Here is a 17,367-nt window from a genome sequence, read left to right as displayed (position 1 = left end):
TAGATAACAAAATATTGATTTTATTAGCATAATAAAGCCCCCAAATTATGGCTCTTCACAAAATTTTTTTTCTGCTCACAAATAGACAAATGGACAAAAGCAAGGCAAAAGGGGTAGTAGTAAGCTACAGGCCACTAATATAACAAGAACAAAATGACAGCTATTATTTTGGCAGAGATAATCTATGCTGAAACACAAAACACACACGCACACAATTTCTTTCAATACAATTTTCTTGTCTTCCCACTGACTTCTATGATTACCACAGAAAGCAGGGTTCTAAACACATTTCTCAATTGAATCTTCAATCAATAACAGTAAAAATTTGAGAAGGGAGATATGGGAAAATGTATTATAGCATTAGTAAGTGTTTGCAAAACAGACCAAACTTATCAATATGCATAAAAGTTGAAAGGGAATAAAATGGAAACAAAAGTATCAGTAACAATAGATCTTATATATTTACTTTACCAAAATAAGTTAAAAATTCACCAAAACTCCAAAATCCAACAAGCAAGAAAAATTATCCCTGGCCTAGTCTAAGTGATTGAATTATGTAGTCACATTTTCTTTGTAGTACCACAGCTGTAAAAATAAGGAATAATTTTGAATTACCAAATGGCCTTTGGGATACAAGTACATTCAAAAGCACCTTACAAATAACGAAAAGAATTGATGATTGAATCAATTTATTGGAAGCAACCAAACTAAGCTAAGCTAAGCGCAGTCTACCTACTCCATATCAGTCTCACGTTTTGAAACAGAAATATTAGAAAAGCAAGAATTAGACATCTGCAAAAACCCCAAACAATAAAACTTCTGCGATCTCAGACCAAGGTCAACATGACCTAAACAAACTCAAATTGGTAGCAAGAATCCAGACTGACGTAGGCAAGAAGACAAATAATTCATGTAAGAATTGAGAGTTCCTCTTGCTAGAAAATGGAAAAGTTCAGGCTCTACTATGCTAGCCAGGCTGCTTACCACCCAGGTTTTTTTGTTACGAGCCAAGAACTTCAACAGGGGAAACTATTTAGGTGATAGTTACACACAAACTGAAAGTTATTACAAGAGTGGGAAACTGAGAAAATTCAAAAATGTAAGAGATGAATTAAAAAGTTCTAAAAGAAAATAAATACAAAAACCAGCAAGGATAACATTGGCCTTATCAGGGAAGGAGAAAGAGAGGGAGGGAGGAGAGATACGGGAATGATAAATGCTAGCTCACAGTGAGAGACTGAAGCTGAAAGGCAAAAATTATGCTAAAATAATACACTAATCAAAAGGAAAAGAGAATGAGAAGAAAGAAGCAGAAAAAAATTGAAAAAGTAATCATTTCCCTGTACAAAGCCAGCAGAGGGGCCTCGCTTGAAATGCTGTCTACAATCCTGGGTACATCACTAAAAATGGATAAAAGAAACCAATGCAAAGAACAACAACAAAAAAAAAAGCTCTGCAGATAACAAAAAAGTATGATACAATAATTTTTCCAGTGGTTACAAACACACCAGATTCAGTGATACAAGATTACTACGTACTCCTCCATTCCAAAGCAGCAAAAGCATGTTGCAAAAAGCAGGTATGTGTATCAAAAAGGTAAGTTTTGACTAGTTGAAAACAAGATTATATTAAATATGCTCAAGCTTAGCAGAATTTGACATGTTTAATATGGTAGCAGTTTAATTACAATCATCCATAATATTAGGAACAATCCTAGTTCTTTAAGGAACTAGGAAATAAACGCTACTATATAATACTGAGAAAGCCAAAGAGATGAAAAGGATTTTGATAAATAGCTGTAGCCTTTGTGCATCCATAAAAAACACAGTCTGCATCAATTTCAGTGCCCACTGTTTGGTTTTGTCACCATTATCATTATAAAACAGAAAAAACAGGAGTGCAAAAGAGTCAGTGAAAACAGAAGTTGGAAAGAGAAAGCCTAGAAATGCAGACAATGTGATGATAAACTTGTTGGTTTGTTTACCTTTCTTTGCAATTCAAAACAGAATTGCAGTGAAGCTGAAAAGATTACAAAAATGAGAGCAATGAAGAACAGAAATATCTGAAATGGTATAGAATAGCCTTTGGATCTGCTTACCCTAAGTGCCATTCAGAAGCTGTATCTAGAGAAGACCTGCCCATCCCACACAGCTGAAAATACTCCCTGTTTTAGCTGAAACAGTCAGTTACTACCTAGGAGCTTACATCTCCTGCAGAAAATTCTATTGAAAAAAAAGCATTAAACAGAGTTCCTTGAATCACAAGCACCCAGATAATGTCAGACAGTCTACTAGGCAAATCTTTTTCTTAAATCAAACTCATTTGTTCATGGGTTAACACAAATCAATCTGTATTTCTTGGCTACAATACTCTACCAAATAACCACAGATCAGTCTTGTTTCTCCTCAATATTTAAAGCAAACGTGAATATTTGTTTTCTCTTGAGGCTTAAATCTGTTTCATTTTCAGAATGTGTCCTTTTATGATTTGAGCAGCGCTACAGAAAACAAGTGGTACTGCCAAACAGAATCAGAGGTTTCAATGCAAAAGCACTGTACTTGAAAACCAGAGAAAGTTTAGGCAAAACTGTGAAACATACTGCATTGCAGATTGGGTTTTTCTGCCTGCAATCTTCCTTACCATTCCTGTTCAAACTATCTGTTTGCTGATACAAATTCACAACTGAGTACAAGAAATGTATCTATATATAGCAAAGAAAGTCAACCCATGTTTGCCAATTTTAATTTGATGGAATATGGAATCTAGTATTTCCCATTTTCAGCCTTGTTTCTCTCCCTGTAAATTCCTCTGTCTGACAATGGACATTTTTACAGTGGAACAAAAGAGACAAGAGAAGAGATGCAGATAAGTTTAAAAGGTAAAGGAATAAGGAGCAAAGTAAGGGCAACAGAGTGAAAGCGCAAAATTGATCTATTTTAAAACAATTAAGAAGGATAACAATGAAGTAGAAGAAATGACTTGATCCTTACACAAGACAACAGACTGTAGAGCTTGTAAGCTTCTAGAGGAAAAATGTTACCAGTTAATAAATTTATTCATAATATTTTCACTGCAAACTTTAAAAGTATGTTCAACAGCTATGTATTATTTTTCAGATCAGTAGTGAGGATTCATGTTAGATTCATGTTATCCTTTACCCACTATTCAGAAGTAATTAGTGGGCAGGTGAGGTAGGAGAAAGATGGAAGAAAATAATGTCTTTTGTTGATTTTTTTTCCTAATAGCTGATCAACTTGGTTCTTTCATAAGGCATAAACATTAGGTGTTGAGAGCAGAAACGTGTTTTCTCAAAGGCATTATTAACAATTAATAATCATTACACAGTGGCTTGTTTACCTGACCTTGTGTAAATTTAGCAGCCTTGTAATTAGACTCATATTTTGCACATTTGTGTATTTCCATGCATAGGATTTGACTCATTCATTCATCCATTAAAATTTGCTTGACAGACATAGATGGATAATCAGGGTACAATTTGTATTTACTGGATTACAGAAAATTGCCCAAACTGTTAAGTTCAAGGAAAGCATGTTCTTATCTTTCTCTTGTGAAAGACTTAAAAGTAATTAAATATCCAAGGATGGCCCCAAGGCTCTCTGAAGAAGGAGCAAAGCATTTATACTCTGATAGCTGTAACACAGCCTTGCACCAAAGATGGGTTAAAGAAAGGGGAAAAGAAAGGAAAACAAAAAATAAGGACTGGTATCTACATTTTCCTTTAGGTAACACAACAAAATTACTCCTCAGTAGGAATCACTTCCCATAAAAGCCAATACCCTAGTATTAATCACAACTTCACTGAAGAAGATGCTTTTGTATTTCCCTTTCTCAATGGGAAATGAAGTCTGTAGAAATTGGGCAGTTTGTGGATTTTCTCCCACTTAACCACTTCCCAATAACTTCCTAATTTTCCAAGTAGGTGGAAAAATCATCCAACTACTTTCCTGATAAAAAAAAAAAGGCTTAAATTTCAAATATTGGTAAGCATTATTCATAACAATGAAATACTACTATTAGATTTCATCTAACATTTTAGAATACAGTTGCCCTCTCCAGCTAGGCAAACGTTTTACAGGATTCTTCTGAAGAAACCGATGGACTTTTACCTCATAAGTCAAACGTGGTAATTGAATGCATAACACATACATGCTTTTTAACAACTTCTGCAATCCAAAGGGATCTGAAAGCTGTGTAGCTGCTTCCTTAGTTTCCTTTTGTAAATCCGTACCTCACGGTAGACTTTTATTCTTTTAGATTCAAAAGTCTAACCAAAATAATAATAATAAATAATAGAGCAAGAAAGTGGGCCACACTCTTTAAAACAAAACAAAACAAAAACAAAACAAAACGAAACAAAACAAAACGAAACAAAAAAACAGCTATTACTTTTTTGGCACCACTTTTGAGATCATAAAGTATCTGAAATATCAACAAAGCGAAGGGAATGTTTTAGTAAAGCATTAAGAGATAGTCCAACAGCTACTCCTCTGGTGGCAGACACTTTTTTCAATCAACTGAACACAGCCATCTCTGGACTCAATTTTCTGTGAACAAATAAACTGCAATGTAGTGAGTCACTCACGTAATTTTGGATGATTTATGTCTGCTGTTTATAAGCACTGAGAAAAGAAGAAAAGAACACTAAGAGATCCTCTTTCCTAAACTAAGAAATCTTTATTTGAGTCTTAGTAATCTTAATTCATGTTGTAACTGTTCTCCTGAATATCTGAAGGTATTAGAAGTTCAAATTAAAGCAACAAGATGAGACCAAAGAGTATCTTCCAGTGTTCTCATTCTTTCACTGTCCGGCCAAAGGAGTGAAAAATTCAATACTTCCCCTTGGTCCTCATTCCTTTGCATATGGTAAACAAATGAGTCAAAACCAACGTAGTTATCTCTTCCAGAAAATAAAAAAGTAAAAAGAAATCCCTGCTGTTGAAAAAATACTGTCCCTCTTCAGCTTCTGTCATGCAATACAGCTGTGTTCATCACTTTTTTCCACTAAGACAAGTCCAAGAGAAGCTGAAACAACTTAGCACCAGGATAACACCTCTCCTGCACTGTAATTCCCACATTTTCTCTGCTCACTTCAGAATGCTAATCTCTTTCCAGGCTGAATGAGGAAACCCACAGGCAGGAACAGTTTTGTTCTCAACTGGAAAACATGAGCAAGAACATCCTCTCCATGGAGGATGAATGTTTAGTATTATTCCAGGTGCAGCAGAAATAAGTTCATCCAAACTGAAGGCATTAGTAAAGAAATCTCCATCAGAAAGGGGGAAAAGGAAGAATATTGCTATGCTGACCATATTTTCATTAGGAAACGAAAGCTAGTTATTACTAAATCTTTCTCTTCAACCCATCCACGTCTATAATCTTCAAAGACAAGTAAAGCAAGTGATGAAGGAAAAAAAGAACACAAGAAAAAACACCAATTAAATAAATCTCTGGGATGATGATGTTGAATGGGCAGGTTACTTGAAGAAAACCCCTTGGAGTTCATCCTTCATTGTTTTCCTCATCTGATCTGTAGCCACCAGTACAAAAAGGAAAAAAAGACAAGACAAAGTATTCCTTTCAGGTCCAGCAAGTAAAAAAACCAAAAAAACACATCTTCAAACATCAACTTTTGGCTTATTCTGTTGTACTTGCCTAATGCTCTTATTAGATGCCTTCCAGACAGTTCAGTGCATTGACCCTAAAGGATTAAAAATAATTTGAAAATTTTGTAACTGAAGAATTGTTTGCAGTTTCAGATGAAGAGGAACGGATTGAAGAAAGTTTGCCTAGATGCCTTCTGGAAAAATAACTTGCCTGTAATTATTACAAGAAGAAGTCAGTAGTTATAACATTGGCATCTCCCTAGCCTTGGTTATGATACTAGTCTTGGTTATGAAGCTGGACCTTCTTATGTGGAGATCTGTATCTATAAAAAAAAAAAGGAACCAGTTCAATTTATATAGAAATTAAATACGCTTCTTTCTACAAAAAGCTTGTAACTGCACATCAGTTTCCTTATTCTTACTACAGTCTCTGATGCTCCTCAAATAGGTATTTGTTACAGAGGTTTCCTGCAAGACACCTGATTGCTGAGTGGCATCTTGCCACTAGCCTCATGAAACCCTTCAAAAATGGACTCACCAGAAAATGTCAAAAATTGTCATTTGAAGTCATTATTGACCATTTCTTGGTAGATAACATAGTTGTGGAGGGTTTTTTGTTTGTTTTGTTTTTCTTTTCTAATTAATTTTAAGTCCTTAAGATGCCTGGCTTATTAGATCATATAGGATTTGTAAATTATGAGTTATTTATTAGGCATTTTAGTCTCTTTTATTTGATGGGCTGGGAAGGGAGTAGGGTGCCAGTATTAAAACTACTTTATGTTTAATCAGCCAGGAAACCCCCTCGAGAACCACATCAAAATTTATTCTACTCTATTGTTATTATTTCATTGATTATATTAAAAAAAAAAAAAAAAAGTTGGAAGGTGGCCCCCCAAAAAGATGCCCCATTAAAGGAACAAGAGAGTATAAATGTTGATCTCATGTCGCAAAAAGGAAGATAGAAAGCAGTAGGAGGGAGGAAGAATTTGCTTAATTGCTTCCATTCAAAAAAGCATAAAAAACACATGCAAATAATAAAGAATGGTGTGAAAAAGCATCTCCAACACTGCATGAACTGCTGGAAGATGTTCTGGTATTTCTTACTAGCTGTTTTAATGACTTTATTCATATCTACAAACTTATCCATAAAAAGTCACATATATAGAAATAGTACCAAATTTAAATTCTAAATTCAACTTCTGTGCTTGATAGGGGTCATAAATACAAGTGCCTTAGTAGCTGCTAGTTCTATTGCAAGATCTTCATCAAGAATTGCTTCAATATGAGAAAAAATATGCATTATCAAATAACAACGAATTAGATGAATTACCAGTTTTCAGGGAAAAAAATGTAGTATCATGCAACAGAATTCATCATTTTCATTCTTTGTGTTTTGGGGGGCAAGGGGGTTCTCCATTTTGAAACAATTCTAGCTTCCCTGTAGTACAGTCGAATGTTGCTTTGGATATTAAATTGAGAATTTATCTTAAATGGAAACAAACAACTTCGCTAAAAATTAGACATTTATGACTTGCAAATTACAGATACTAATTATTTTCAGTATATACAATTATGATATTCTCAAGAGGTATTAATTTTGGGACAGATGTGCTTTCATCATGTAATTTGGAAATTAAGTTACACTCTCACGTATGGGAGCTCAGAAGTCTGAATTTGTGTAAGGGTAGGATTGATAGAGAGGAATTTTGTCTTGCTAATTTTCTCTCTCTCTCTCTGATGAGAGTGTGACCAGCAATCCTCACAGCTGGGTTGCATTGCACTCGAAGGAATGGGGGCTGACTGCAGAGCTGATGAGGATATACTTCCACTTGACTCCACCTCCTATTTTGTCCTTTCAGATAATTCTTCCAAATCCAGTAAAAATTTAAATAATAATTAAGATATACCAGCTGTAAGATATGCACAATGTTCAATCTTTCACATCGTTGGCAGAGAGCAAAAATAAGCTCATCCAAACTGAAGGCATTAGTAAAGAAATCTCCATCAGAAAGGGGGAAAAGGAAGAATATTGCTATGCTGACCATATTTTCATTAGGAAACGAAAGCTAGTTATTACTAAATCTTTCTCTTCAACCCATCCTCGTCTATAATCTTCAAAGACAAGTAAAGCAAGTGATGAAGGAAAAAAAGAACACAAGAAAAAACACCAATTAAATAAATCTCTGGGATGATGATGTTGAATGGGCAGGTTACTTGAAGAAAACCCCTTGGAGTTCATCCTTTGTTGTTTTCCTCATCTGATCTGTAGCCACCAGTACAAAAAGGAAAAAGATGAGACAAAGAAGTATTCCTTTCAAGACAAGCATTAAAAAAAAAAAACACAACAAAAACAAACAAAAAAAAACAACCAAAACCCAACATCTTTAAACATCAACTTCTCACTTATTCTGTTGTATAGGGTAAAGACATTCAGAGTATGTGCTACAACTCTGAATCTGAGAGCTTTTATTTTTGGATGGAATGAGTTTTGTTTCTGAAGAAACATTTATTTCTATCTTGAGATCTCTCAGCAGTGTGAATTTTCAATGCCTCTCTTGTAAGGGCATCTGAAAAGACAATAATTTTGTCCCCGAGAAAAAGAGCAGTTACTTGCTAACTTCTGCAGAGTCTTAATTTTTATGGTGCAGTGGAAGATTTCCCTCCTCATGGAATTAAATTGAATTGAATTAAATGGAGTTGAATTTAAGTTGAATTAAACCATCTTCCAACCCAAACAATCCTGTTATTCTCTGTAGAAATTTGGTATACCTTTGGAAAACCTCAGAAGTGTTTCTTTCATACATTTGAGGATTTAAAGCCTAACAATGGCTAGGCTGAAGACACTTGGATAGCTGAAATTCTTCAAATGAAAGAAAATGAACAAGACAATAGCCTTTGTTATTTAGCTGCTGTAACAGTTTTAGCAGGACTACAGAGCTTTTTTTTCCCCCCACTATGAAATGCCACAGCTGTGGAAGATAAAATAAACTGCATGGCATGAAAATAGGGAAGAGATGTTCATCTTCAGCAATAAAAGGGTATTTAAACCAGTGTGCATCACAGAACACAAGGTGCTAAAGCACAGGCAAAGCTGACAACTGTTCAGGCTCAATTTACAAAAGGTAGTAGTACAAAAGCATGCTCCTATGAACAAAAATAGAGTAACTCATGTTTATAACTCAGTAAGAAATTAGTGGTAAAGTCCATCAGCAGATGCCATTTAATGAAAACGATCGAAACAGATACATAACCAACCTGACTGCTGAGCTTCAACGACACAAAAGCCTATTCAGAGGACACTACAAGTAGATCAAAGCCCATTTTGTACCACAGCCTTGTTATCACGAGATTTCAAATATGGGAATCACGTCTGTTGAGGTGTAACTTGTTTAATTCCTTAAAAAAATATTTTACTAAGAAGTAGAGAAGTGACTAGAAGATAACAGAAATATTTTCTGACACGTTTAACTACTTTAAACAAAAAAATTGAAATAAGTCTTTTAACAGCTAAGAGTGAAGAAACAAGCATCTACAAGAACCATCCCCACAATGCAAAGCAAAGCATGCTAAAGAAAACAGTCGAAACTTCTGGTGCACTTCTGCATGTGCTCTCTGCCACCTCCTATCCTCAGTGACATTGTTATTCAATAATTTTCAGGAATGTGGACTATGAAAGACAGTAACAAACAAAAACGTTTGCCAAAGAAAGTATACCCTGCATCAAATACAGTTTAGCTTCCCAAATAATAATAAAAAATAATAATAATTTAAGCTTTTGTTTAAAATTGAGGGTTGGTTCACAAAAAAGACTATGAAACTTCAGGACAGGTGACTTAGTTTTTCATGCAATTATTAGAAAACATTCCATATTTTTATGTGTCACTCAACTGAATTACCACGGATGGATCCACTGTAGCTTTTTAAACAAAATACTCAAAACAAGATGTTTCAATTTCTAAAATTCTTGTTTGACTACAGATTTCTATATACCTCCTAAGTAACTCCTAAGCAACTCTTAAGAACACATTTCTGATTATCACAACATTTTAAGGTCAGAAATGTCAAATAAACCTATTCTTGTAAAAAACAACTACGTTCAGTGAATCTGTAGTCTATTTAACTTCTGATTTTAACTTTGGCTCTCTGAAAGTATGCTATGTGCTTGAACAGTGTAATTATTGGCTGATCTGATAGTAGAGGGTTAACAGAAATTATAACAGTTAGTTAAACCAACATTTCTGTGATTACTATTGTACATATACCAACTAGCATCAAGTATTCAATATCAAGAGACAATTCTGTGTCATATTCTAGCAAACTGGTTATAACACATTCGTTTGTATTAAAATTTCATGTATAATAATGCAGACTTAATTTATTAGTTGATACTTATTGTCCCAACTTAGTATAATGCACGAACTGCATCAAAATCACATAAGAACTGATGGTTTTAAATATTACTTTAAGCCTTAGTTGAGATGAGCTTCCACTTCTTCTAATATCTCTAATTGGAAACTAGTAAGAATGCTTCTCCATCCAAAACTGCATTTGGATTTAAATTAAAAGCAACAGCAATCTAAACAGATTGAAAATGGCCATCTCTGAAACTACCATAGAAAGGAGAAAGATCAACATTGATCTTGTCAAGACCAGAGATTTGTCATGAATCCTCTTGTGCTTTATAATGTCATTAAAATAGTCTCAGAATAAGCAAAACCTATAATGCCACGTAGCATCCTAACACTTCTGTCATTCCAAGATGTTCAACAAAGGATGTACTTGTTCACTCTCATTCTCAAAGTAGCTTGCTCAGGCACTTAATGTAATGCAGTTGTGGCAGATCTATCTATGGGCTGCAGAAATTCACTCAAACTTTTACATTCTGGACTACAGAATATCGTAACAAGTACTGCAGCTGGCACACCAAAGCTACTTTATTTCGTGCTCAGTTTAAAGCTAGACAAGAGAGAGTTGCAACCATAACCGTATTACAGCAAAACATGCTTCCCAAGTGCTACCAAAATTCATCATTGTTTCTACTGTGGCAACAGATCAGTTCCAACAGAGTACCTTCAAAGTGCTTTCCATAATCCTTTGAAGACAGCAACATCTTGTTATTAGAGAAGTGATTCAATCACCTAGGTAAACATTACACACTTGGTGGCAATCACAACCACAACCATATATACCTGTGGGCACATTTCCTGTAACATGATCTACACATTACTGCCATTCATAAGCCTAAGCAGATAAATTATTGCGATAATAAGCCCTTACATTCCTGTGTTCTACCTACAGAGGAAATTACAAAGTTGGTTTTATTCTATGAGGCAATCTGCATTTCTTAGGACCTGCTCCATGCCGTGGCTAACCTGGGAAGCATTTTCTCCAGTTAGCAGAGAGATGTATCTGCTGTCATTAAGAGTCTTCTCTGGCAAGGGACCTGACTGTGGACTAAGCACTAGAAATAAGCATCAGCAAACAGACACTATTTCTTTGCAGATTTCACTCATTCTCAGTGGCTGAAATTCTGAGTTCATAGAGTTGCACTCAATTTCACTCAGCCATCAGGGAGATGGATGCATGTCCGTCACGGCTAGTAAAATCCAATGAAGAGAGTTAAACCTTTTGTATAGGTATATCGATCATTACTTTGAAACACTTCACTAAAAATCATATTGATGCTGCAAGTCTAAAACAAACAATTCCTTTACAGGGCAGAAGTTGCAGTAATAGCGAATCAATCTCAGTTAATAGGTACCATGAGTGCTGTGACAAATAACTGCTTACTCATCCCCAAAATGCACTATACATGGTGACCAAAGAGCTATCTTTCATTATGCAGTTAAGTATAAATTGTGTCTGTAAAGACATATATAATGCTTTCATGTAGTAGAATACTGGTGGTGTTCAATAATCAAGATGCTTCTAATCTTCTCTTGGTTAACCAAAACATGATTTTAAGTACAACCCATTTGTCAACCACATTCAAGAAATGGATCAGAAAATACTACTGTGGGGTGGAGGAAAACATCTTGAGAATTCTTGGTGCCAGCTTCCCTTCCCTCTTTTGAGTCCCCAGTAAGTTGTGCATGGAATCCCATTCATCTTTTATCGCGCACTCCAATTCCTTTCCATTTTGTCTTGACTTGGAAGCTTTCAATACTAAAAATAAATGTCTCAGTTTCTGTATATATAAACTAAAATGACAGTCATACAATTTCAAGCTTGGAAGAGACTCAGATATCCATTTATACACAAACAGGAAGAACTCCCAAAATAATCATTGGAGATAATTGGACAGCAGCTTTTAGCTATCTGATTGTGTCTGCCACATCAATTGGTGTAATGATTCCTTCTGTTTTCTGGCTCTACACACTCTTTATTACGTGTCCATATTCTGCTAGTATTAGCAGCACAACAATATTTAAAATACTGTACTACTGCCACTACTAAAGACCTTTCCTTCAATCCAAAGAAGCTTCTTACCCTGACCCACCCACCAAACAAAAAGGGCTTTCAATACATAGCTGTTCCGAAAGCATGATTACAAAAGTCATCACCACCATCTACAATCATATTTTCACCTGTTCATGTGGTGTACACCTGTGGGTTGTTGGCAATACACATGATTGCAGTGTGGGAGACTCCAGGTCCACAATGAGCTCTGTCATTTTTGTTCTCTTAAGCGAATATGCCATGCTACCCCCAAACCCTGTATGAAGGCTACTGCCTCTTATAATATTATCTTGTTTATAAATCTTTTACTTTTTAAGTGCATAAAATACTGACACAAAACCCAAGAACATACATATACAATAATCAAAACAAGGAATATACATACATAAAATAATGATTCAAAGACCTTGAACAAGTGTACTAACATGCTTTTATACTGCGACCTAATGTGCAAGCAGTAGACTACCCCACCACAGGTAAGAAATGAGAAATTTTGAGGGCTATTGAGCACTGCATTTTCGCAGCTGAACAGTATAAAGTTATTTAGCAGTGTTCAATAGCCTTCAAACTCACTTCTGTCTGTGGGTTAGAGTGGTCTAGAAAGACTTTTTTGTGGTTTAGAAAGACTAAAATAAAGGCAGTGTAATAAAGGCAGGGCCAAGATTTTCTCAATATTAAAAAAACCAACAACGACAACAAAAAAACAATTTAAAAAAATACCATAACCCTTTTAAATTTGCATTCTGAAAAGATAGAAAGATCTGAAGATGCCATATGCTAACTAAACACCACAAAAAAAAAAATCGATATTAAAACAGGCTTTAGCCTGTACTACTACTAATACTGTGCACGCATACCTAGAAACAAGTTAAAAAAAACGTGTGATTCAAGGACTACAGCTTGAGAGTCCATCCAATTCAGCTGTGATTCTGATACCACTCAGATGTAATACAATACAGACTTTTTATTCAGTTCCTTTCCGTCAGCAAAACTAACAGCTAAACAAGACAGGGGATTAATTTTTCTGGATATGAACACTGATTTTTTAGAGAGATTTTTAAAAGAGTTGGTGTTTATTTACCAAATGCTCAAAATAAATATTCATATTTCCAGTGGGAAACATTAAACAGTTTGCATCATAATTAGATCCTCTTACTATAAATTATATGAAACTCTCCAGCATAGCAATTGGTCACTTTTTCCATTTATGCTTGCATATTTCAGCCTTCAGCCATTCTCTAGCACGGATGCTTCATTGATGGCTGAGGGTAACACTTCAAAAATGAACTAGCTAAACAAACTTCCCAGCAGCACTTGACAGAGCTACACCTATTCTTCCCCATTTCCAAAGCAGTACAGAATTAATTACCAGTTCTATGGATCTATTGTAAGTATAATAGACTAAAGAGCTATCACAGACACATTTATTGTAAAAGCACAATCCCAAGAGTGTCTAGTAGAGGGCCAAAACGATTAACACAAATGCTTTGTCAGATCAAAGATAAAATCTGCACCGCCCAATTGAGGAATGAATTAGAACAGTGGGTTATCTTTCAAATTAACCAGGGCAGTTAGTGAGGAAAATTTCATGAAAGTGTAATTCTTAGCCTTTGTGAATCCACACAGCAGGCATTCTGCCAGCTGACAAGATGATGAAATTTTCATGCTTAAAAAAGCCCTCTTCATTTCCCAATTTAGATTAGCTAGCGTTTCTCTCTCTTTTCATCTATTTGCTCTTCTGAAGCAGGATAAAAAAAAAAAAAAAAAAAAAAAATCACACACCACACAACAGAATCAATCTTTCAAAGAATAATGCATTTCTGAAAAGAAATATTTGCATGTCATTTTTAAAGATATTTACAATTACGAGTAGGGTTCTCAAAAATGATATTGTTAATACTATTAAGAAAGCCAAAAATACTGGAGTAATGGCACTTGTGTTTTAGAACACAAATAGAAGATTTAAATGTTTCAATGGGAAAAAGGACTGAAGAAATTACATAAAGGCAAATAATTTACAAAAGCAGTGGTATTGTAGCAACCTTATAAAATTATATTTGTGCACTTAGACTTGCATCGTTTTAAAGGAAGGAAGTACATCACCAGTATATTTACTTATTTATCAACTCCACCCACCAAAAAGACCAAGTATATTTTGCACTTTTACATGTTAAGGCATCCCCTTTCTAAGGTCATATAGCTACATATGGAAGCATTTCAATAGATACGGAAACAAAATGCAATGATTCTAAACCCTGAAAAAAAAAAAATCTTATTCAAAGCCCGCCCAAAAAAAGTAAGCTTATTCATTTCTGCAAGCTGTGGATAGGGCCAAAAGACTCCTGCTAAGAGTGACTTCATAAAAAGTAGCTCATTATTTTGAGGGTTAAAAAAATATTATTTATGAACTTTTTTTTTTTTTGTATTGTGGGTCATTTCACCAACATACAAAGAAAAGCATTATCTAAAAATATATACATACTGAAATAGATGGAGTGACAAAGTTAATCACAGTATTTGTCTATTTAAACTGACACTTCTGAGCCTCTCAGGTACAACAACTACAAGAGGAGACTTAAGTGTCTCAAAGTTAAGTCAAATGTTTTGCTCAGATGGTACTTTGCCACACTACTTCTGAGTGTGCCTTTATAGTTTATAGGATTATATGTATTAGTGCAAACATCCATTTGACAAATTTCAACTCCAGCTGTTACACAGTCACTACAAGTACTTGATGAAAGGAGTATACCAAAGCTCAGAGCACCTGCTTTTCTAAGAGCTAACGGGACAAAAAGTTTTCTTGCCCAGCTCAGTGGAAAGCCCTTCTTTTTTAATGAAAATCATTGTGCAATTTCAAAACTTCTCTTAACAATAAAATAAACTCACATTTCTGGAGTTTGAATGTATTCCACAGTTAAAAGTAATATTAAACATCATTATTAGAGCTAACTGATAATTACGAGGTTAAAAGTAAGATCTCAGCGCTGAAAATATAATCAGGTTTGTAAAGCCTCCATTTACAAGCATAAGTAAATTCCTCTTGGAGGACACTTTATTATGATATATACTAGGTAGACAGACACACAGCAGATTTTAATAGAATATAAATAAATTACAATGTTCAATATTGAAACATTTCAGAGTTTGGTTCACGGTTTGGCCTTATAACCAAACAAAAATCAAAAGCTAGAGAACAGAGTAAAATATTACAGCATTTTTCATTCTTTAGAATTCTTCAGAAACAATACTTCTTCCTGTCCTTAAATCTTCCTTTACACATCGAGTTTATTATTGCACATATCATGCCTATCTTTCCAGTACTTTATATACCAAGAATTCCTTAGCATTTGACTTGTGTATTATCATAATGTTCATACATGACATCAAATGTACATACACTGAAATCTGAAAAAATTAATCAGAGCAGAACTTTATATAAAAGTAGTCAGTCTAAATGTATTACCTTGACCTATTATATAAACACACTTTAAAATGCAGTATTTATAGTAATATCATGTGAATGAAAGTTTTGCAGTCAGATGGACTTGGCAAAAATGCAAGATTTCACATTTAATAACTTTACCCACCTAAATGATTTACCCTTAACTTCAGTGCGAAGGAACAAGCAGTCCTACCTTAAGAACTACTATGAATTTAAATAGTCTAAGAAAGCTCTTTTTGATGCAGTGATCTTCAAAAGACACACTTATACCTTCTGAATATATCACATTTCCAGAAAACATTTATTTAGAATTGCAATAGGAAGTAATACAGAAGGAAAAAAAACAACCACGTAAGATGTGCACTTAGTATTAAACCATAATTAAAACAAAACTACCATGCTAATGCTCTGCATTTTAGCTGCCATCTGAAAAAATATTTTGTAATATCTAAGAAAACAAACCACAAATTAGGCTGGCCTTTCATTTACAGGTCAAAATTTCAAAAGTAATTTTTAAGTATATCAAAGGTTATAAGCATCCGAAGGTTAGGAGTTCTTTCAAAAATGATGCTGATCTGAGGGCTGTGAAAAAAGGTTCTGTGTTAGACAACTACATAATAAAAGAAGTTATGTGGAATTCCATGAAAATTTCACCAAAATGGACGGATGATAATTCACAAAACACAATCTTTCCAGCATATTAGAGATGCCAAAAATATTAATACAATTTAAAAATCAAGGTATATTTTTCCTAATCTGTTAGTTCTTTGGTCAGTGGAAAGAAGGGAAATGCAAATATTACACAGCACTATTTTTTCAGTAATGCCACACAATGCCAACCATTGGGAAAGCAATGAGCTCCTTCATCTGTAGTAATGCTGACAAACACTGTTACAAAACGTTATATACATACATATATGTACCTGACTATTTTTACTTAAGACAGAAATGGGAAAAATAACCAAAATTAATATTTTAAACATAATTAACTGATAGTTTCCTTTTCATAAAGTTGAGTTTTGCAACTGCACTAATTTATACTTTATCAAAAAAAAGTGAGATAGCTGCTAAATTCAGGACCACTTAGACAACTCATTTCTTATGGAAGAATATTTTCTGAATACTTACACTGTAGTATCTTTTTTGGTGGCGTCTAATATCCAAGAGTAATTTGTTGTTCATTTGAACCACGTGGTTGAAAGGAGACTCTTCACATTCACTCTTACTGCACCTTTGCAAGCTGGGCTCAATAAATCGCCCCTGAAAAAAAGAAATGCAAAAATATACATGATGACAGCAGATAATAGCAGCAAAAGTTCAGACATAATACCTCATGCAAAAAAAAATAATCTTAAAGGTCTTCATTTTTTCAATTAAATCTCTATTCTCTAGTCTTTCTTTCTTCCCACCACAGTTGGCCACATCCATATAAAGACTTGTCTGATAGGACAGTTTTCCAAATCTCTTTTCAATGAAAGATCTTCTGGAGATGATACTTCCTCATCTGCTACAAAATTAATCATTCAACAAATTATGTTTCATCAGGGAGACTGAAGTTTTGCCTGAAGCTACTAAACAGAACACCGAAATCCACCTTACAGATACCAATTATAGATTACCAACGTGGCTGTAGAGACAAGCCTTGTTGCAAAAGAACAAGATCATTTTTTATCTTCCCCAAGTGCAAAGAACAGCTCCTAGAGTTCGACAGCGTCTCCTATACTTTTGAAACCTTTGAATGGCAAACATTAAGATTTCAGAACCTAAAAGCAGTATGTGAAGTACTGAAATTAAATTCAGTAAAATTCTCACTGAAATAACAAAAACCTGTTAGGTTGGATA

At 34.5% G+C, this 17,367-nt stretch overlaps 1 protein-coding gene across 1 annotated transcript in view; it reads right to left on the bottom strand.

The window, feature by feature from the left end:
- The window catches only part of POLA1 (DNA polymerase alpha 1, catalytic subunit), a gene marked incomplete at both ends in the record, with an annotated part of 192,185 nt that overhangs the window by 84,569 nt on the left and 90,249 nt on the right, over positions 1-17,367 (bottom strand). The window contains one exon of the mRNA XM_079545479.1: positions 16,654-16,785. Coding sequence (XP_079401605.1) covers positions 16,654-16,785 — 132 coding nt within the window. The remainder of the gene's footprint in view (positions 1-16,653; positions 16,786-17,367) is intronic.

Source organism: Tetrao urogallus (assembly GCF_951394365.1).
Source record: "Tetrao urogallus genome assembly, chromosome: 1".
NCBI classification, from domain to species: Eukaryota; Metazoa; Chordata; class Aves; order Galliformes; family Phasianidae; genus Tetrao; species Tetrao urogallus.
This window is presented reverse-complemented; position numbering and strand designations above follow the sequence as displayed.